Source organism: Carassius carassius, chromosome 6, assembly GCF_963082965.1.
Source record: "Carassius carassius chromosome 6, fCarCar2.1, whole genome shotgun sequence".
Classification (NCBI taxonomy): Eukaryota; Metazoa; Chordata; class Actinopteri; order Cypriniformes; family Cyprinidae; genus Carassius; species Carassius carassius.
The window spans coordinates 40,169,256-40,193,414 of NC_081760.1; the positions used below are offsets into that span (position 1 = coordinate 40,169,256).

General features: G+C 39.4%; 2 protein-coding genes across 4 annotated transcripts in view; both read left to right on the top strand.

Moving 5' to 3' along the window:
* The window catches only part of LOC132142891 (NACHT, LRR and PYD domains-containing protein 3-like), a 62,328-nt gene extending 60,223 nt beyond the window's left edge, over positions 1–2,105 (top strand). For both annotated transcript variants that reach the window (XM_059553082.1, XM_059553083.1), the window contains one exon: positions 1,470–2,105. In XM_059553082.1, the coding sequence (XP_059409065.1) occupies positions 1,470–2,029 (560 nt within the window). In that variant the 3' untranslated portion in view covers positions 2,030–2,105. The remainder of the gene's footprint in view (positions 1–1,469) is intronic.
* The window catches only part of LOC132142892 (NACHT, LRR and PYD domains-containing protein 3-like), a 125,239-nt gene that overhangs the window by 58,132 nt on the left and 42,948 nt on the right, over positions 1–24,159 (top strand). The gene's annotated exons all lie outside the window — the stretch shown is intronic.

Sequence of the window (24,159 nt, forward strand, 5' to 3'; positions counted from 1 at the left end):
TCTCTTATTCACAGCAGCTCGACACTTTGGTGCTTAGAGAGAAACCACTGCTGAGTGCACACGGTTTTCTCTTTTTATTTCTATTATCTTTGTATTATCTTATTATTTTATTGATTAGAATAAGTATGTTTTAGGCTAAATTAATTATTTAAGCCTCATATCCTCGCGAGTCGTGAATGGTTCTCAAATCAAGAGGACGTGAGAGGACTCTCTTTTGGTTATTTTCCCGCTTTAGCAAGTGAACAAATATTTATTGTATATATATATAAATGGACTGAGTAATTTGTGTCTGAACTGGACAGATGATTAGATGTCCTCGAGTGTGGATTCAGTTTAATCATGTAAACCTTTAGATTCACCCTCGGCTTGTGACAGCTGAACAGGATCTTGTGCGATCGCATCTCTGATTACTCTTGAGAAACTGAAAGATGAAGTATAGGCTACAGAAGGACAAATATCCAAACTTGAGAAAGAAAGCCAGTGTTGATCTGTGTCTCCTGCAGGTGTACAGCTGTACTGTGTGTATCATGAGCGCTCAGACTGACCTGAGATTTGACACACAGACATTTCAGCAGTTATTATAGACCTGTGTGTGTCCCGTGTTTTTGTCACTGAACCAGTCATCACATTAATTATCCATTTATCACTCTTTTACATGACCAAATCAATCTCTTAATATTAATATCTAATCGTCTACAACAATTAATGTGTTGGGTATTTTACTAATGGGAATAAAACAAATTCATGACAATGTTTTACATTCAAACTACCCGTAAACTTTATAGTGAAAAGTACTTTAAAAGCATCTGGAATGCAATCAAGTAATTTTAAAGCAGTTTTTAAAGCATTTGCTGCATGGATTAAAAAAAGAGGCTTTAGACAAATCCTTCAAACAGTTCTCCGTCTGCCGCTAACAACTTTGATGCGATCATGACGCGAAGAGGAGTCAATTATTCCACTTATACTACAGTTACCACACCTCAAGACATCGATCAGATGATTTATTTAAAGGGATTCGTCCGGTTTTTGTACTTAAATCACTATTGTGAGTATGATGATTTACTGCTCAAGAAACATTTATTATCATCAATATAGAAAACAGTTGTGCTGCTTCAAAGCCATGATATATTACCATTCAAAATACAATTATTATTTTTTTATATATAATAATAATAATAATAATAATAATAATAATAACAATAATACTTTTATTCACCAAGAACAAATGTAATAGATCAAAGGTGACAGTAAAGACATCTTGATCCTCTCGTGAGCAGCGTTTTGAGCTCAGATAAGATAACGGTGGTTCACTCCGAATTCAGACATCACTACAGAATGAGTGACAGCTGATCTAGTGCACTATATAGTGTATAGGGAGCGGTTTCAGACACAGCTCTAGTCAAAGCTGTAAACACACACACATCTTCAGTGTTGTGTTGTTCTTGATGTTTCTCTCTTCTTGTGTTCAGATGCCTGTGATCTCACACTGGATCCAAACACAGCAAATACTCAACTCATCCTGTCTGATGAGAACAAGAAGATTACGTATGTGAAAGATCATCAGCCGTATCCTGATCATCCAGAGAGATTTGATGATGCTCCTCAGGTTCTGAGTGTTGAGAGTCTGACTGGACGCTGTTACTGGGAGACTGAATGGAGCGGTGCTGGTGCTGTAATATCAGTGTCATATAAAGGAATCAACAGGAAAGGATGGGGAGACTGTGTGTTTGGATCCAATGACAAATCCTGGAGTCTGATCTGCTCTGATAACAGTTTCTCTGTCCGTCACAATAATAACGTCACTGATATATCTGTTGTCCATTCATCCTGTAAGAGAGCAGGAGTGTATGTGGACGTGTCGGCCGGCTCTCTGTCCTTCTACAGCGTCTCTGACACACACACACTCACACACTTACACACACACACACTCAAACACTTACACACACTCAACACCACATTCACTGAACCCCTCTGTGCTGGATTTGGGGTTTATTCTTATTCCTCAGTGTCTCTGTGTGATATTAAATGATGGAGAGACTCTTTCTGATGTTCACATGCACACAAACTCATCAAATCTCACATCACTACATATCTATTCATTTTTCATTCAGGAGAAACCCCCCTGCACTCCCCCCACTCACCATCATGAACAGCACTGTGACTGCAGTGGAGTCATTCAGGTTCCTGGGCACCACTATCTCTCAGGACCTGAAGTGGGACATTCACATTGACTCCATTGTGAAAAAGGCCCAGCAGAGGTTGTACTTCCTTCGCCAACTGAGGAAGTTTAACCTGCCACAGGATCTGCTGAAACAGTTATACTCCACCATCATCGAATCCATCCTCTGCACTTCAGTAACTGTCTGGTTCAGCTCAGCTTCTAAATCGGACCTCAGAAGACTACAGAGGGTAGTCCGGACTGCTGAGCGAATTATCGGTACAACCCTCCCATCTATTCAAGAACTGTACTTATCCAGAGTGAGCAAAAGGGCTGTTAAAATCACTCTGGACCCCTCACATCCAGCACACTCCCTCTTTGAACTGTTGCCATCTGGTCGACGCTACAGAGCACTGAGCACCAGAACGACCAGACACAGGAACAGTTTCTTCCCTCAGGCAATCCATCTTATGAACAGCTGATAATAACTGTGGAACACACTACACTATTTATATTTATATACACTACACCAAGGGTGCCCAACCAGTCGATCGCGGACTGCTTTCCAGTCGATCGCGAGAGTAAATTGTACTCTGGTTTGCCCTTTCTCTCTCTTCACCGCTCCCGCGTCTCAGACATCAAAAACATAAACAAATTAACCTTTACAGACATAGTATTTCTTGAGTAAAGAAAACGCTGTATTTCTTTTTTTTAAAAACAACAACATCGCGAGTGGTTTTCTGTTCAGAGAGAGAGAGAGAGAGCCCCGGCCGCGCGCGCACACTCACTATTCAGAGCGGTCAAGCGTCAAGCTTCCTCGTACTTTTTGACGAGCGTCCTTGACAGGACGACCAGAGTTTGCAGCTCAAGTCGGCGGCGGTGTGTACGTACAGTTAACGCTCTATCTGTTGACGGCGCTGAGGAAAAAGCTCCACTGGAAAAGCGGTCCGCCCATTTATATCAGAGAGAAAAGCCCGCGCACCCATCCAAGCCGTGCAGAACGTCTTCAGCACTCGCGGATCGTGCATACTCCGCCGCTGGCCAGGCTGCTTCTGCTTTACACACTATGGTCGTTCTTTTCTCGCAAAAAGGAGTTTTATATATATATATATATATATATATATATATATATATAGGCTATATTTCACCCCAATGATAGAAATATTCCATATATTTCTCACATTTTGATCAATATATATATATATATATATATATATATATATATATATATATATATAGATTTTTTGTTATTATTATAGCCTACATTTAAAATTTTGCTCTGGACATTTTTTTTATGTTTGTATTCAACATAATAGGCCTCCCTTATTATCTCAATTAAAAGTACTGAAATGAATGTATATGTGACAAAAAAAGGCTGTTTATTATTTTGGCCAGTAAAAAAATATGCTTGCTGTTGGATATTTAATCTACCAGTCCCCGTGGCAGGTGAGCCAAAAAGTTAATTTCGGACCCTGGGGTGGGGGAGGTGCGGGGTCGCGGGGCAGCAGCGCATTTATCATGGGGGTCGAGTAACAAGATTTAACACAAACTGTTTTAATGCTTTTCATTGGTTGTTAAATATTTGTAAAATTCACTGACATAAAGTTTGACCTTTATGAAAAAAATAACAGCGAAGAAATTATGGGCTGAATTCGAAATCGCATACATAGCCTACTCATACTATTTCAAATATATGTCAGCTAATCTGAATTCAGACAGGATTTTAGCTAGGCACGTTACATTATTAGTAGCTCGCTGGCATTCCGGCTCGTTGACTCAGCTCACTGAAAAGAGACGGCTCTTTTGGGTCACAAATGGCTCTTTAAAAAATAAATGTTTTGACTTTGACTATGATAGGTGTGAAAACAATTCTTATTAAATTATTTAACGAAATCATACTCACAATGTCTAACAATTTTTTTTAAATGCCTTGATTTGTTATTAAAAAATATACTAAACCTTTCCATTTAAATTACATATTTTTAATGTATAGAAACAACATTCAAAACAATAATATAATAGAACCCATATTAAAGAAAAAGATAATAAATATTCAGAAAAATAAATAACTGAAAGGATTAAACTGGTCCCTCTTTTTCTTTTTTCTTTATTGCCATGTTATAACCAGCACTCTAGCATTATAACTTGCATGAACACACACTATTATTTTAAATAAAATTATTCAATATTTCATTATTACAGAATTATTTAATTTCTATAGGCTATATTTTTTAAAATAGTCGGCTCTTCAGATATGCGAGCTCCCGCCGTTCACCTCGAGCCGCATCAGTCGCGAATTTCGCGCCACTATTCACTGTTACTAGGGAGACGTTGAGAGAGCTGCGAGTCGCGACATCAGCAAAAGAAAACACAACTATGGCAGAAGCCAAAAAAACGAAAACATATCATTTTCATTCTGACTGGGAAGAGGATTACTTTTTTGTTTATTCAAATTCGAAGTCCATCTGTCTTATTTGCAATTCAAGCTTGGCCTTACCGAAGAAGGGCAATTTGGAGCGGCATTTTAAGACCGTGCACAAAAGCTATGACGCAGATTTTCCGGCTAAATCAGCTCTACGCACCCGAAAAGTCCGGGAATTGAAGGGGCAGTTAGCAGCACAGCAGTCCATTTTTACCAGGCCAAGCACCAAGGGTAAGGCTGCAACTATAGCATCTTATCGTGTCAGTCATGTTCTTGCAAAACACAAGAAGTCTTTCAAGGACGGCGAAGTTGTGAAAGAAGCATTTGTCGAGGCTGCAGACACACTTTTTGGTGACTTTAAGAATAAAAGTGACATCATAGCTGCCATTAAGGACGACGTGCAATTAAACCGTGGCACTGTTACACGGCGATGTGAGGGAATGGCAGAGGATGTCGAGGAGCAGTTAAGGAAGGATGTTGAACAGTGCGAATGTTTTTCTCTTCAATTTGACGAGTCAACTGATGTTGTTGATGTGGCACAACTATGTGTTTTCATTAGAATGGTTTTTGGAGACATGGGTGCAAAAGAAGAGCTGCTCACCATTTTACCATTGAAAGGACACACAAGAGGCGAAGATATTTTCCAAGCTTTCATGGAATTTGTCAACAAGACCCAATTGCCCCTCTTCAAACTCATCTCTATCACAACGGACGGTGCTCCAGCAATGGTGGGCCGTACCAGCGGATTCATTGCATTGTGCAAACAGAGTGAATTTTTCCCGGACTTCCTTAATTACCACTGTATAATCCACCAAAAGGCATTATGTAGTAAGATTTTAAACATGAAAGAAGTGATGGATGTTGCAATGAAGATTGTGTGTTCCGTTCGGGCCAGGAGTCTACAGAGAAGGTTATTCCGTGCTCATTTGGAGGAGACTGGTGCAGAACACACAGACCTGTTGCTGCACACAGATGTTAGATGGCTGAGTAGAGGTAAATTTTTAGCGAGATTCTCAGAGTTGTTGCCTGAAATCAAAGATTTTCTGAAGCTTTCGAAACATGCAGAATATGCCCAGCTAGAGGACTACCAGTGGCTATTGGATTTAGCGTTCCTGACAGATCACACTGACCTGCTGAATGATTTTAATTTAGAGCTGCAGGGTAAAGACAAACATGTAATCAACATGATCAGTGCAGTAAACACATTTAAAAGCAAGCTACAACTGCTTTCAAATAGGCTGCAACGCTATGACCTACGGAACTTTCCTCACATGCAGGCAGAACTTCAACATCAGGGCAAAGACTTTGTGCAGCTTGACAGTGCACGTTTTGAGGAGCAAGTTCAGAGCATCTTGTTAGAATTTGAGAGGCGCTTTACAGATTTTGGATCCATCGAGCCTGTTGCCAGCTATCTGTGTTTTCCATTTGGTCCAAGTATTGATGTGGATTGTATAGCCTCCAAAATTGTATCACTGTTCCACTTAAATAACACTGCTGTTGAGAATGAGATTCTCACACTGCAAAATGACATTGAGATCAAATCCAGGGCAACATCTGACATGAATGGAGAGTTCTGGAACTTACTGACTGAACAAAAGTATCACAACCTCAGAAAATGTGCTTTCAACTTGACAGCACTTTTCGGGTCAACCTACTTGTGTGAGTGTGCTTTCTCTCACATGAAAATCATCAAGTCAAAGTACAGATCTACAATGACTGATGACCACCTTCTGGCCCAAAGCCTGTTTCTGGATTCTGATTGTTCTGCTGCCTGCCTACTGACCCAAAGCCTGTTTCTGGATTCTGATCGTTCTGCTGCCTGCCTACTGACCCAAAGCCTGTTTCTCGACTCGCCTCTGTTTGATCCCTGAAACTGTCTATCTATGCAGATATTGACCTTTGCCTGGAGTTTCTGTTTAATAAATTGTTGCAAATGGATCTGTCTCTGCCTTCTGATTCACAACAGATTTATTACATATGGATTAGAGCTACTTTTCTGTTTGTTTTGAGCATATTAAATCTGCAGATGCGCTGTGAGTAGCGACTGGCTTTCTGTTTGGAGTGGTAGATCTCGGCACACTGATAAATCTAAAAGTAGATCTTTGTTCAAAAAAGGTTGGGCTCCCCTGCACTACACTTTTTATCCAACACACATACTTAGCGTACACTTAAATCTTTTGCACATAATATACATGTACATACATGGAACACACTACACTACTTATATTTATATTTATATACACATACACTTATTTATCCAACACACATACTTAGCGTACAGTTAAAATTTTTCCACATAATATACATGTACATACATAAATGCTCATTTTAATATACCTGCCATACATTGTCAATTTGTATATTGTCAATCCTTACCCACCTATTTGTATTTTTTTGTATTTTTTATTCCTTATTGTGTTATTTGTTCTGTCGCTGTTATGTTGCACTGCGGAGCTCTGTCACGAAAACAAATTCCTCGTATGTGTGAACATACCTGGCAATAAAGCTCATTCTGATTCTGATTCTGATTTATTAGTTTTTCATTGTCATACAGAAGGTATGAATCTAGATCAGACTCTCATACTGTTCTGAATCTTTAATAAACAGAGTAATATGTGTGCTTTAATATTTCTATTGTAAACTGCTCATCAAATGTAATAAAAGTCCATTAGGGACTCATTTGATCCTGAACTGGTTTCTGAATCCTGCACAGCAAATTCGGTGGTGTTAACATTTCAATGTAAGGTCTTACTGTGTTACAGTGTTCAAATAAAAGTGTAAATTTAATGTAATAAACACCAGCTTGTGTGAAATGGTGCCCCCATGTGGTGCAATATTTTGGTGTTTCCAAACACCTGTCCAGTGTTAATTGGAGACACCCCTCGCTGCAGACTGTAGCGCGGTGATGTCACATATGTGTTTACCGCACATGCACTTGTAATTTGCATTGTGTGATGACGTTAGTTGTTTTCGCGTCGTGCGTGCATTAAAACGATGTGCATACTTAACAGAAAACTCTAATAAAATGTTAAAGTATTAAAGAAAATTAAGGTGTAAAAAAAGACGGTAAAACAACCATGTTTAACCATGTTTCATCTGAGGTAAAATTATACAGAATTAAAGTTTATTCTGTAATATCTGTGTAGTATCTTACTTACACTATATTAACATTCTGTTGCACTTTACTTCACTGTGTATATTGTAATATTACACTTTAATGCCACCTTATATTTCTTATTGAGCTAGTCAAAATTATAACAGATAAAGTACAGTCGTCGACTCTAATAGTGCAGATGGTAAAACGTGTGTTGTTCACAATTTGATGCAATCGATCCTTTTTTTACCTTTTCAAAATTCAAATCACATCAGAAAAGCATTTATTTTAAATAAAAATGAAGGAAATAATCAAAACGTTATGAGGGAGGGCTTTATTGTCCTAATATGGTGGCATCCATTTAATAATTTGAATTAAAATTATAATTTACTCTCAGTACTACAATACTGAGGAGCAAATAATTGCCACTATTTGCAATAAGTAATAAAATCCTGCTATTTTAACATAGTGTAAATAGAATCTATAGCCATTTGCACTTAGTGTAAATTGCCACTGCCTTTCTTATTTTAATCTTTCTTTTGCTATGGTTCTTGTTTATCTATTTTTTTTAACTATAACTTTGGACATTTTTCTTTTGCTTTGGCAATTCTGCATGTGAAACATTTAAGCCAATAAAGTAGTTTTAAGTTCAGTTGACTACATACAGTATATTTTCAGTGTCTGCATCCCATTTTATGCAAGGTGCCTCCAAAAAACAAACAAACTGATGACAGTGATCTTTTTTATTTATTTCAAAGAACAAAACCGAAACTATAATTGTATATACAAATATAGATTAAGACTATAGACATGACTAAAGAAAAAAAAAATCTGAAAGTCACCTCCATCACTGATAAAACAATAAGCCAAGTAGTAGCCCTCAGATTCTTTGAATGGATAAAACCCAAACAGGACTCTCCTCCTGCGATTCCTCACACACAGGTGGACAGTCTTTAAATATCTCACTGCACCGTATGCACTGGGTCAGAGAACATGATGACCGGAACTCAGATAATGCACTCCAGTTTACGACACCCAATTTACATAAAAGAACAAACAATATTAAAGCAATATTAAATCATTTTGAAGAAAGGCAGAAGAGCCATACAAGGAAAATATTTTAAATGTATTTTTAAATATATTATTGTGAGACCAAACATCGCAACGTCCTCTCTAAATCTTGGTTGGCTCGCTCAGATTGTCCGTTACTTTGGGGATGATAACCCGAAGACAAGCTAACTGACGCTCCTAGCAATTTACAAAACTCTTTCCAAAATTTGGATATAAATTGAGATCCCTTGTCAGAAACCACGTCTACCGGGAGGCCATGAAGCCGAAAGACGTGATCTAGGACAGTGACCCCTGTCTCCTTGGCTGTCGGTAATTTGGACAAGGGAATAAAATGTGCCGCCTTTGAGAATCGGTCCACTACGGGCAAAACGACCGTCATGCCATTAGAGGGCGGGAGAGCGGTAACGAAATCTAGTGCGATGTGGGACCAGGGTCTCGAAGGGACAGACAGCGGTTGAAGAAGCCCATCAGGAGGCCGGTTAGATGACTTCCCACTGGCGCAAACTGAGCAAGCCATAACAAAATCGCGGACGTCACGAGCCATACGTGGCCACCAGAATCGTTGTTTGACCAACCCATTAGTTCGACTTATCCCTGGGTGATAAGCTACATTAGAACAATGACCCCACTGGACAACTTCGGACCTTAACTCTTCCGGCACAAATAAACGGTTCGGTGGACAACGGGATGGAGGTGTTATCCCTTGTAAGGCCGTCTTGACCTTCGACTCGACCTCCCATATGAGTGCTGAGACCACTAATTTCTCAGGTAAAATACACTCGGGAGTCACCGGGCGGGCGGAGGGATCAAAAAGACGTGATAAAGAATCGGGTTTGACATTCTTGGAACCCAGGCGGTACGATAAAGTAAATTCAAAGCGACCGAAAAAAAAGTGCCCACCGAGCCTGCCTGGAATTAAGTCTTTTGGCAGTTCTAATGTACTCTAAATTCTTATGATCGGTCCAAACAATGAAAGGTACCCCTAAGCCTTCCAGCCAGTGACGACACTCCTCCAACGCTAATTTGACGGCCAACAACTCTCTATTGCCAATGTCATAATTACGTTTGGCAGGAGATAAACGATGAGAAAAGAACGCGCAAGAATGTACCTTATCGTCCGAAACAGCACGTTGGAACAACACTGCTCCTACCCCTACCTCTGACGCGTCGACCTCCACCACGAACTGCCGTGTGGGATCAGGGGCCACCAGGATGGGAGCCGAAATGAAGTGGCTTTTGAGGTTAGCAAACGCAGCCTCAGCTCCGTCCGACCACCTGAACGGAGTACTGGGAGAGGTCAAGGCTGTCAGAGGTGAAGCTAGTTGGCTGAAATTGCGAATGAAACGCCGATAGAAATTGACTGACACCAGAAACCGCTGTAGGGCCTTACGGGAATCTGGAGATGGCCAATCTATTGTCAGCCTTAACCTTGTCAGGGTCCATACGTATTCCCTCGGACGAGACGATATATCCTAGGAAGGGAACAGACTGTGCATGGAATACGCATTTCTCCGCTTTGACAAAAAGCCCATTCTCAAGTAACCTCTGGAGCACTCGTCTGATGTGTTGAACGTGTTCCTGGAGAGATGAAGAAAAAAATCACTATGTCATCCAGGTAAACATATATAAACTGATCTACCATATCTCTCAACACGTCATTAACCAGTGCTTGGAAAACTCCGGGCGAGTTGGAGAGCCCGAACAGCATCACCAAGTATTCAAAGTGCCCTCTAGGGGTATTAAAGGCGGTTTTCCATACATCCCCCTTCCTGATGCGGACCAAATGATAAGCATTACGTAAATCCAATTTTGTGAATATGGATGCTCCCTGCAACCTCTCGAAAGCTGAAGACATGAGTGGTAAAGGATAGGTGTTCTTTATTGTGATGTTGTTCAGCTCTCGGTAATCAATGCAAGGTCGCAGAGAACCATCCTTCACAAAAAAGAATCCCGCCCCCGCTGGAGAAGAGGAAGGACGGATGAACCCAGATGCTAAGGAATCAGAAATTTATTTCTCCATGGCCTCCCTCTCAGGAATAGAAAGAGAGTATAACTTGCCCTTAGGCGGAGACTTACCTGACACTAAATCTATGGCACAGTCGTAGGGATGATGCGGAGGAAGAGAAGCAGCACGGGACTTACTGAACACTTCCTTCAGGTCCAGATATTTTACGGGTATGTTTGGCAGAACCATGTTCTCCTTCTGAAAAACAGAAACAGGGACAACAGGACAAGCAGAAACCAGACAAGACTGATGATTTGTGTGGTAGTTCCTGGCCGTTGAGTGTGGTGACATGGATGGGGAGAGACACATGCAGGACAGGAATGTTCAGGTGATGTGCAAGGGAAGAATCGATGAAATTACCCTCGGCTCCAGAGTCCAGAAGGGCGTGACATTCGTGAGAGTGATTCTTCCACCGCAGTTTCACCGGAAGGAGGGTCGATGATGTTGTTGAGGACTTCCCAGCGGAGATCCCACCCAATAGCAGTCTCAAGTTTACTACCAGGCTCGCTCTTTTAACCGGGCATGAGAAGATGTTGTGTTCTGAGCCTCCACAGTATAAACATAGTCCTTGGGACCTCCGCCGTTCCCTCTCCCTCCGGGACAGCCGAGCTCTACCCACCTGCATGGACTCATGGTCGTCGACAGGGACCGACCGCGTTCTCTCGACTCGAGCGCCCCCTGGCAGGAGAGATGGTATGGCGTGTTGGACTAGGCTGGCGACCCAGGCGGTTAATCCGTGCATCCACTCGTAGAGCCAAGTCTATAAGTCCGTTAAGTGTGGGGGGCAGCTCGAGGACGTAGATCTCCTTTTGAACACGGTCGGATAACCCATGCAGGAATCGATCCCACTGCGCGGCCTCGTTCCACTGGCACGCGGATGCCAGTGTGCGGAACTCGATGGAATAATCCGTTACCGAAGATGTGCCTTGACAGAGTTCAGAGAGTTGGTGAGCCGCCTCCCTGCCGGCCGCAGCACAACCGAATACCCTTCTCATCTCCTCTGAGAGGGCGTGGAACGAGGCACAACACGGATGTTGATTCTCCCACACCGCTGTGCCCCATAGGGCAGCCTTGCCTCACAGTAACGTGAGGGTAAACGCCACCTTGGATTCCTTGGTGGCGAAAGTTCGGGGCTGCAGAGCGAAATGCATAGAACATTTATTTAAGAAAGTTCTGCAAAATGCTGGCTCACCAGAATAGCTTTCAGGCGCCGGAAGTCGCGGCTCTGGCCGGAAGTGATCGTGTGGGGTCTCCCGGGGACGGGCGGCGCAGGCGGTGCGATGGGCAAAGTGGGAGAGGTAAGCTGATGGATCCGCTGGGTGAGCTCGAAAACCTGTGCCACCAGCGCAAGGAATCCGCATGATGGCGGTGAGAAGGCAGCAGGAGAGGATGGCACAGGAACTGCGGGGAATAGAGCCGAAGGTAAGTGTTTGTGGCTGAGTGGAAGTGCGTAGAGTGGATGAGGTTCCGGGAAAACACGAACATCCAACGCAGACAACACTGAAGCCGACAAACAGGGTAAATGACATTAAACAACGATCTCACAAACACAAGACATAAGACAAGCCAATATATAGGGAATGAGTAATGAGTGACAGCTGCTGCTGATGACAATTAACGAAGACGCCCACAAATTAATCAGTGCAGACGTGAAACACACAGACTTCACCACAAAGTGCAAACACCCAGAGATCACGGTTTACCAACTGTGACAATTATAGCATGGTGTTAGAAAAAGTGTTATTTGCTTTGTCTGTAAACTACCTAAGAGATTTAATTTATAACCAGCATTAACATCAACTAAATTAATAAAGATTGTCAAGTCAAATTTTAGGTTGGCTTGGCTTGAGAAAGCATGGCCTGAAAGTTTAAAGTTTTTTTTTACAGTTGAGGGCTATACAGTGTGTCAGAGAAAGAAAAACAGATAATTACAGTACTCTAGCCACATGAACTGAGTCTCTTCTCTGAATTTCTTCTCACTGACAATGTCCCCAAAAAGTCATATTAAGACATATGAAGGTCAATTTAAGAGGTAACACTTTACAAAAAGGTTTCATTGGTAAACACTAGTTAATGTATTAATTAACATACTGATAATTAATGAACTAACAATGTTTGAAACTGCACACATTTGCAATGACACTCTCTATGATTATGACCAAAGCATTCTTACAATTAGAAGCAATTTAAATGCTTTTTTTTAAGAAAACAAAAGTAATATCTCATATCCACCATACATTACGAACATCCGAAGTGAATGAACCTGGATATGCGCATTAATGACAGTCAGTACGGCGCACAATCGTATTTCTGGTAAATACATATACGTTACTGAGCATTCTCGGTAAACACACGTCATGTACATACTTGACGTACATACGTGACGTCACCGCGCTACAGTCTGCAGCGAGCAGTACTTGAAAATCTGACGGGTATGATAAAATGTCAGGACAGCGGTGTTGTGAAATATTCGGTTTCTGAGATTTTCGGTGATGCAGGGCGGAGCATACATTAATATTCATGAGTTTCCTTTTTCGCGTTAAAGCGACTCTGAAAATATAAGTGCGTTGTCACTGAAACATTAACGATTTTCAAAAAGGTATGTTTTAGTGTATGTAGTGGCGATCGTACCACAAAAAAAAACCACTTGAGGGAATTTGAAGTCGTCTCCAACGCGTAATGGTGCAAGAAATCAGGTCTGCCTTGGCATTCGATTAACACTTTATTTTATGAAGACTAGAATTACTTACAAACACTACTGCTTGCATTACTGATGTTAATTGAGCTCATACGTATGCAACGTTAAACATGGTGCTAATAGCTGAACATGACAAAACCACACCTGCACGGTTGAAAAACTATGTGGCTTCTCCTGATCGTAATTCCCCACCACTGGTTCACCTGTGTCTTACTCATATAGCCTCCACAACTACCATAATGCCCTGCCTATGCCCCCTAGTGTGCAGGTGGAAGAACGTTACCCCCATGCAACTTACCACAAACAAAAAACATAACACATCAAAATTGGCTACAACACACCGGCCCCTGATTGTTACTCTATAATAATGTAACAATTAAACACCATACAAACAATGGAGCCAATATAATATCCATCATGCACATATGAGCTTTTAGTTCATAATGTCCATGTATACATCAGTCTTTATCCAGCTTCTTGCAGAAGACAAATCTTTGTGACTGGTTTCTCCAGAATGTTGCATTTGGTCTGGACTTTAACAGACCGCACAAGTCCTCGTGGTCAGGAAAGGTCTGCAGTACTTTCCCTAACATTTTCACGAACGCAGTCTGAACTGCTCTGATATCAGATTCACTGTCTGTCACAATAATAACAGAACTGATATTCCTGCTGTCCATTCGTCCTGTAAGAGAGCAGGAGCGTATGTGGACGTGTCAGCCGGTTCTCTGTCCTTCTACAGCGTCTCTGACACACACACACTCACACACTTACACACACACACACTCACACACTTACACACACACAACACCACATTCACTGAACCCCTCTGTGCTGGATTTGGGGTTTATTCTTATTCCTCAGTGTCTCTGTGTGATATTAAATGATAGAGAGACTCTTTCTGATGTTCACATGCACACAAACTCATCAAATCTCACATCACTACATTTCTATTCATTTTTAATTAGTTTTTCATCATCATACAGAAGGTATGAATCTAGATCACACTCTCATACTTTTCTGAATCTTTAATAAACAGAGTAATATGTGTGCTTTAATATTTCTATTGTAAACTGCTCATCAGATGTAATAAAAGTCCATGAGTGACTCATTTGATTCTGAACTGATTTCTGAATCCTGATGTGAACTGATGACAGTATGAATAATCATGAATGTGATTGAGATCAGAGGCTGAATTGACTCCGAATGAATCCGTCTCCTGATCGTCTGCTTTATTTTTCTGTCTGCGCTGATTTAACACTCGATTCACTAAATGAATTGTGTCCAAACACTCACAGTATCGCTGCTGAACACAGTTGATCTGGCTCTAATTCAGTCTTTCAGGAGCTTCAGAGCTTCAATCTGCTGCTTGATCACTAGAACATCTTCATCAGCATCTCTTCTTCTGAAATGATGCTCTTTTCTGCTTTATTATTTCTCCATGAGCACAACAGCTTTATATGACAGGAGCCACACAGCTGTCACTCAAATATCATTCCCCTCACTGTCTGCTGAGTTTCATTCATATACTGCTTTATATTCAATCAGAAACTATACACAGTAGCCAGAGCAAGAGACACAGTAGACTTATTTTGCTTTCTGACAGAGTAACATTAAGCAGAACTGAACCTTTGGTGTCCTCATTGATACGTGGGAAGTGGTCTGGATCTGGATCAGGCTCCTGAAGTCCCTCTTCAGTGTCTCCGTCTGCCACAGTGAGTGTCATTAACCCCGGCGTGAAACACGACCGCTCAGGGGCTCTCGTCGTCTTCAGGATCACAGAAACATCCAGATCACCAGCTCCAGCACTTCACCTTCAGCTCACGATGGAGTCTCTCGCTCCAGGAGTAAAAAGGGTTTAAACTCAGTTTATTGTGGATGTTTTAATATTTACCCTGTCTGAACTGGTTTACTGTACCGGATCGTTATTGCTGCCAGAATGGTACTTTCAATGTACACATAAATATATAACAAATGAATTAAAACATGATACTTTATAAGTTGTGTAGCATTAGGATAGACTCCCATGCGTTCATACTGAATTGTGAGTTGGTGTTAACATTATTGGATTGGTTTGGCTTGACATTGAATGTTCATATAATCTGCATACAGCATTGAGCTGTTAAACATTAGTAAAAATGATGTTATGTGACAATGCTCAGCACTAAAGTATCAGAGTGCTATACTTTGTAAAACCTTTTTATTAAACCAATAAAGCGACATAAATCTGAATTGGTCAGTTTTTCAGACCGTGTCTCTGTTTACGGTATTTAACACTCAATTGTATAATTTAGAAATGTTGATAATAATTACTTTCATGTGACTGATCGAGCTATTATAGGAAACAAGTCTGAGCAACACAATTATTTCTTTGTGTCCAGATTTGACTAAGGCAAAAACGTACACTTCAAATCAAAATAAAATAATACAACTTTGATAAAAATGCCTTTAATGATGAATAAATTATATCCAAATTAAAGTAACTAATAATGTGTGAACACACAGCCATGTTTAGATGTTGATATAAAGAGCTAAACAGCATCTAGTGCTTACATAATAGTATTACAGATGATAAATGGTCAATAGGTTGTTTATGAGCTAGCATCACTAGCTATCGGCGATCGTTAGGATGATAGTGTGTACTTAGTGTTTAAATCTATAATTACATGTCTAGAGACTCTTCTGGGATTACAGGATCAGCATATAAAATGATGTTGTTAAGTGTTATTAAATATAATGAAGCTGTAAGAGAATGCTGCTGTCATTATTTATGGTGATTGCAGTTCTTTTATTTCTCAGTTTCTGATAAGAACGAGGCAGGAGAGGTTTCTGTGAGGGTCTCAAGAGGGTCCACATATATAGCACAAGGTTTCAGCAGAAGTTTTGGAGCTGGCTTATCTTTATACAGAAGCTGAACGCTGTGTGCATGTAGTCCATGGTCAGGTGTTTGTATATCATCAGATGGACCAACAGAGAGGATGTTTCTCCAGGACCACTGCTACTTCATTCAGACGCAGGTAGAGCATCATCTGCTTGTTCAGGTGCGAGCTGGGAGAAGGACTGGGACCCTAATCAAGATCAACTGCTTAGTACTGGGTTTATTTAGTCAACCATTACTTCATCTGTGAAACCATCTGTAGTTTTAGTTAAAGTATGTGTTGGACATCAGAAGAACTGATCATAAAGCAAGGCCAAATTCACCTGACATGAGAAGACTTCTGGAGCCTGGGTTTAAGACATGTGCATGGAATCTAATGTGTCTTCATTTACTGCACAAAAAAACTCATTCCTAGATAATGCATAATGTTACACACAGCAGCTTTGACAGGGATGTGATCGTTCTGTAATTCATTTCAGATTGGACATGTAACAAATATATTCACATTGTGGACCTCTATGCTGTTCCCAGCAGGAAAGACAAAAATGTGTATTGTTTGCCTGTAAGTGTTTTTTTTTTCCTCTATTGGGAATAGACACAGAAGTATGTTATTTTTTTGCATGCACATTATTTTGTCACAATACTATTCGGGAAGCGTGAGCGTCGAGGATATGGTACTGTTTCCAGCTTGGAGCAGCAGGAGGATGAATCTGATCACGATCTGCTCTGTGTTCAGTTTCTGTTCATCTTTCTAGTTGTAATATTTCCAAATTCAACAGGTAGGGTTAGTGAGTTTGATTTTCGTGGATATTAACAAACCCATTGATTCCAGGTTTTGTTTGTAGAGGGAAATACTTTTTCTTGATTCTATTGGCCCTGATGGTTTTGGAGATGAGATCTACAGAACCGTATTTAGGTTGAGACCAAAGCAAATTAATTTACTGGCCTTGTTCCAGACGTGATATTTGGTTATAATTTCCAAAAGGAGCCTTGTTCTCAGACTTCAAGTTCATCAGAGTCTCGTTCTCAGCTACAGAACTGATCATGTCATTACACATTATGTATTTTGTGTTTTCTCTGGAATGGCAGACACATTGAACCTTCATTGACCAGGATCCTGGACTGAAACAGGAAGAGACCTTGAGCTGTGAGATATTTATCCTCCTGAGACCCAGCCCATTGACTTATATCCACTGTAGTGGACATTTGAGTTTCATCCCTCTCCTTGGAATCTTTTGTGCAAGTTTCTTAATTCCTGCTGTACTGTACAGAGGACATCCTGGGCTTTTCAGTGATATGTTATTTGATTGGCTGGGAGGCCGGAAACCCCCTCAATCTTTCCAGAATGGACGGCATAGGAACAAGCGCATTTTATGGAAAGATAAAAGGTGAGTAAAATATTGTTTGTTTATGGTTTTGTTACTATGATAATTATATATTTTCTTGTTCATTAAGGTGTTAGGAATCATATATTTAGTTCTGATAGCAAATACATTATGTATCTTTTGAAAAATGTGCCATTTTATGAATGTCAATTATAGTGGACATCAGGACTATCTTCATGTAAATAATGAATCCACATTGTTATAGGAAACAGAACTGAAGCAGACAGAATTCTTTACAAAATAGTCGAGGGAGATTCAGATTTAGAGTCGTCAGATGACGAGAGAGATGAGGATGAGTTTCAACCAGTGAGAGAAGACGGTGATGAAGAAGAGGAAGATGATGCAGAAGGCTCAGTTGAAGGGACAGATGCAGACACAGACACAGATACAGACAGGGATGAGCAGGAAACTCGACGCCCTCTGTGGGCTAGGAGTAATAGCTATGTTTTATGCAGTGCCACAATTTTAAATTCAGCTGCATTGAGTATTTAAACTCTTATTATTTATCATTTATTATTCTTTTTTTCCTTCATATCAGATTTGCACCTGTGTTACCTGGGCTTCCTGTGTGTCAAGATGACCCTACAACACGTGCAGACTGGAGTCCAATTGAATATTTTTCACGGTACATTGACAACAATGTCTTTGAAGATTTGGCAACATACACAAATCAAAGAGAGCTGCAAAGCAAAGGAGTGTGTATGAACACTACGCCTCAAGAAATACAAATCTTATTTGGCATTTCAGTCCACATGGCCTGCCTTGGCTATCCCAGAATTAAAATGTTTTGGGCCAAAAAAGCTAAAGTGCCAGTCATAAGTATCAAAATGTCTAGGGATAGATTCTTCAGGATAAGAAACTCCCTCAAGATTGTCATTGACCTGGCTGTAACAGAGGAAACAAAGAAGGCATATATTCTTTGGAAAGTTAGGCCAATACTCAGCCTTGCAAAGCCAGAAAGGGTCTGCATTGATGAGCAAATCATCATGCCTGAGATGATGGATACCAAGCATGCAGAAAGATGCAGAAATAAGGGCTGCAAGAGCAAGACGTACATGAGATGTACCAAATGCAAGATGTTCCTCTGCATTACCAAAAAGAGAAATTGCTTCCAGGACTATCACCACTAATAAAGAACATACTAAGAACAAAATGAAAAGTGAAGGAAAAACTAGATTGGATTCAGTTTGACAGAAGGAAAAAAATCCCCCAAAAAATCAGTTTCACATTAGTTCTATGTTCCTTGTTCAAATAACACTAAAAGGATTCAAGGGGACCAATAAAAGGATACGGACATAACAAAGTGTTAAGCTTTAATAGTAAAGATATACTTGCAAAATGTAAGGAAAAGGATTCAAGAATGATAAATGTGTCTATTGTATAATCAAAATGTCTGTATTCTTGGATAATAGTCAATTTACAGCCCAAAATGTATGTATTCTTAGTTAAAAAAAAATACTTTATAATCTGGTAAAATTTGTATCTACCAAATGTGTTTGTTTTCGTACTCAAATGATCCTGTTGTCCACTACAGTGGACATGCTGTAAAACAAAAATAAAAAATAAAAATAAAAAAGTCTAAATTGTAGGATGTTTTTTTTTTAACCATAAACAGGTATGGAATCACAAAAAATATGATTAGGAAAAAAAAAGCTGTTAAATAATCAAATCAAAGTGTGTTTCAGCAGCTGTACATCATGCTCACTAACATTGACAGAGGTAAGCTAGATTGACCCCAAACTCTAGCAGACGAGTGTAATGTGTCTAGTTTTGTGTCCAGACTCTTTTAGGAGGAGCTGCAGTGATTCAGTTCAGTTGATGAGAGCTTTTGTCTTGAAGACGAGGACAGACTCTACAGATACAGCTTCAGGAACTCGCCTCTATTCAGTCGCTGTTGGAGAAGTCATACTAGAAAGGTCTTCTACCAATCCTCAATCAGCTCTTATTGTAGTAGACCAGGGAGAGAGGGAATGAACTTAGGAATAAATCATTTGACAAAAGATAGATTTGTGTGTTTCTTAGATGCAGACATTTGTTAAAGTATGCTGAAATAAGTCAAACAGATCTTTAGAAAGTTAATAATTAAATGTAAAACACACACTTATATACACATCTGCATTACCCAAATAGAGTATCAAATGTAATTATTTTCTATTATTAATATTATTTTACTGAATTGATTTGATATGTGCAAATTGAATGGAATACTCAACTGAATCAATATAATGTAAGTTGATATATTTGATCAGAAAGTGTATTTCTATCAAGAGAATCTCTAGTAAAGGACTATTTGGTCATTGACTCGCAGTAGTTTTAAAATGAGATGAAATATTTCTGATCTTAGTTAATGTGTCTGGATATAATAAGTGTCTTCTGGAGACGGTAACAGATGTTATAAATGAGCTCAGAGCTAGATATCCTACAGAATGATTTTAACACCACACCAGACCAATTCATGGATAGACATCCTTCTGAATTGAGTAGTTCTCATATCAACTCTATTACTCATCAAATTCATGAACTGATACATGGAGAAAATTAAAGCCACTTCCAGACACTTTTCATGGTTCAAAACAAAAGCCACTAAAATCCAGAACTGACTGTTGTCTTGATCTGAGACTCTTTCAGGTTCTGCAGCTAAATGTAGTATTTCAGGAGCCTCTTAACAGATCCTAGTGTAACCAATTTAATCTGCGAACACAAGAAGACATCTTCTAAAACTAAAGATGATTGGAAATATAATACAGATGCACTAAATCACAATCACTTTTGTGCTTGTCTAAAATAATAATAGCTTTATTTACAGTAAAAATAATGCCAAGTGGTGTTAAATGAGAATACATAAAACATAAATCGAGAGAGTATTCAATTACATCTAGCAAAAATCTAATAAAAAAGAAAAGAGAAAAAGCATTTCAGTTGATTCAAGAGATTAATAAATGTTGTTTTCAACCTAATATGACAGAAGAGGAGAGATAAAAACTAGATTTTAGATAAATTATATATTAATAAGACAAAAGGTAGTGTAGACTTACAGCTCCCCAGTCCAGACACGCGCACGCGCAACTAAAACACTACTTCCGGTTCACTGAACCGCCGATCAGAATCTCACGAGCCAATCAGAGCGAGCTGCTTGTAAGCCCCGCCCTCACGAGAGGTGTGCGTCAGAATGAACGAATCTGTGAAGCGCAAACTAAAACTTGGAAAGCGAAACCGAAAACTGTAGCGCATTAAAACTGCGTTCAGCAAACGAGAAGCTGACAGTGAAATCAACTAAGAATGCAGTTTATTTGAAGACGATGTCACTTTTTTGCTATTTAGTTTATTGTTGTTGTTGTTTTTTTCAGATGTGTTTATCATTTATCAATGTATTTTGTTCGTTTTATTTGGCCCAAATTAGATTCCATAGAAATGATGTTATTTTGATTAGTGTTAAGACTATAAATGTTTTATTATCAGGATGTTATTAAGGTTATAAATGATGTTTGGGAGCAGAATGTAAGTGAACTTAAAAACATTGTGTGTCACATTAATTTCTGGATGAACGAGAAGATGTCATCACAGAGACATTAGATGAGTCCCAGATGTGATTTCTAGTGAGTTCTGCTGGAAACATGAGACGCTGACGACAGCTGCTCGTCAAAACTGTGTAAATGACTCTGAACTGTGGATTTACACAAACTGAGGAAGTGCAGAAGTGTTCGTTTGTGTCCCGCTCTCTTCTACACCTGCTGCTGTGTTTGTGTTCATCTTATTATTAATCTTATAATACCACAGACCATATACAAGGAATCAACACATAGAGATCCATCTTGGACAAAACTAAAGCACAGTGTTCATCAAAATGCAAAAGTGTCAGAAGAGAGATGATGGATACAGACAAACAGGGAAGAAAATATTACAATATTCAAATCACAAAAAAGAAAAAAAAAAGAAACAGAAGATATTTACTAGACTGGGGTTAGGACATATGTATGGACTACACAATTAAATACACCGATTGTTATGAATAAAATAAGCACAGATACATTTGAGATATGTAACTGTAAAGAAATGTAAATGAACTGTATATGAACTAGATGGCGCCGGTGTTCATGGCATGCCGTCTACCTGTTGTGTTTGTCTTTGTTTTGTTCCTGTTATTGATAACCTGTTTTCCTCAATATCAACCGGGATGGTCAGGCGTCTGTACGAGAGGCATTGAGCTCCGTCTGCATCGAGCGGCAAATGACCAAAGAAAATGCCACAATGCAAATGGCTTTACTCAATGTTCGATCCGTGGGAAACAAATCTTTTATACTTAACGATTTTATCATGAACAATAAATTGGATTTTCTTTTTTTAGTTAAAGGTAGGAGATATTACTCCGTTGGCTGACCTTTTACCATTGGGTTACTCATATTATAATTGCTCCTCTCAAAGCAAAAAGGGGTAAAATTAAACATTTGCCATGGGTTAACGAACCCCTACGGGCACTTAGACAACATGCTCGACAAGCTGAGAGGAGGTGGAAAAAATAATAAACTGCAGGTCCATTATGAGATATTCAGAGAATCGCTACAGACATTTCAGAAGGCCTCTAGAGACGCTTAACATAAGTTTTACTCGAATGTTATCACCCAACATGTGAATGAACCTAAAATTTCATTCAAGATTATAAATTCAGTTATTAACCCTAGGCAAACTAGGTATCCAGATCCCTCTATCCTGAATTGTGAAGACTTTTTGAATTTTTTTAATGATAAAATTGTTGGTCTATATTCTACAATACCGAATCTACCGGTGACTCCGTCTTTTGACCTGGCCGTGCCTTGTAGCACAGAATGAAGAGAATTCGATCTCATTACCCTTCCAGTTTTGGCGGATATTGTTGTACATCTTAAGCCTTCGTCATCTAAAAATGATGTTTTGTCACCTCATCTTTTTAAGCAGATTTTTGCTAGTGTAGGGACTACGGTGTTGAATCTGATTAATAAATAACTGAGCCAGGGCACCTGTCCAGCAGTTTTTAAGCATGCTACAGTTCTGCCATTATTAAAGAGGCCTAATTTGGCAATAGAGGATCCAAATAATTTTAGACCGATCTCAAATGTACCTTTTTTAGCCAAGGTTTTAGAAAAAGTGGTATTTAAGCAGCTACAAGCACATATCACTGTGAATTCAGTTAGTGAGCCATTTCAGTCGGGCTTTAAGTCCTGCCACAGCACTGAGACAGTGTTGGTCAAAGTGTTAAATGACATCTTTGTTTCACTGGATAATGGCGATAATGTTATTTTAATTCTGCTTGACCTTAGTGCAGCGTTTGATATGGTGGACCATGAGATTTTGATCTAGAACTCTGGGTTGGCCTAAAAGGTAATGTTCTCAAATGGTTTAAATCGTATCTCAAGGATATATTTTTTTTCTGTTAATATTGGGGGCTGTAATTCTTCAAGATTACATCTTCCTTGGGGAGTCCCACAAGGTTCAATTCTTGCTCCAATTCTGTTCTCCCTTTATATGCTACCTTTAGGGGCTATTTTTCGCAAATATAAAGTGTCATTCAATTGCTACGCTGATGATACGCAGATTTATTTGCCTATAAGTGAGTTAAATTCAAACTCACGTGACACTTTATTAGCATGCTTACACGATGTTAAGGATTGGATTGCTGCAAATTGTTTAAAGCTTAATGTAAATAAAACCGATGTTATTGTGTTTGGTCCTAGAAAGAATGAGGTGCTGCAGTGCTTGAATGCAACTTCTTTGACTGGTTTTGTTAAATCTAATGTAAAAAATTTGGGATTTGTTCTGGATAGTGATTTAAAGTTAGACAGACAAATTAACACTGTGGTGAGATCTTGTTTTTTTTTATTTACGTCTGTTAGCTAAGACTAAACCATTTCTATCAGATTTTGAGAGAGCAATTACGTCCATTGTCTTTTCTCGAATGGATTACTGTAATTCCCTTTATCATGGAGTTGATGTTCGAGCACTTATGTGTTTACAGAAAATCCAAAATTCTGCTGCAAAAATGATCAAGTCTGCAAAGAAATATGAATCTGTGACTCCGTTATTAATTTCTTTAAAGTGGCTGCCAGTACGACTTAGAATTATTTATAAAATCCTTGTACTTGTCTTTAAGACCCTGCACAATCTAGCTCCTGTGTATTTGTCCGGTTTGGTGGCAATCTACACCCCCTCTAGATCCCTGAGATCAGAAATTCAACATCTGCTGTGCACTACCAGGACAAAATATAAACATAGAGGTGATAGAGCTTTTTCTCGAGCAGGCCCTAAATTGTGGAATGACCTCCCTCAATCTATTAGATCTGTCAAATCTTTACACATGTTCAAAGCTGTGTTAAAACAACATCTTTTACATTCAAATGGAGAGCACTTTTAAATGGGTTAATGTTTATGTATGTCTATGTGAGGTGGATATGTCTATCTCTGTCATTTTCTTGTTATT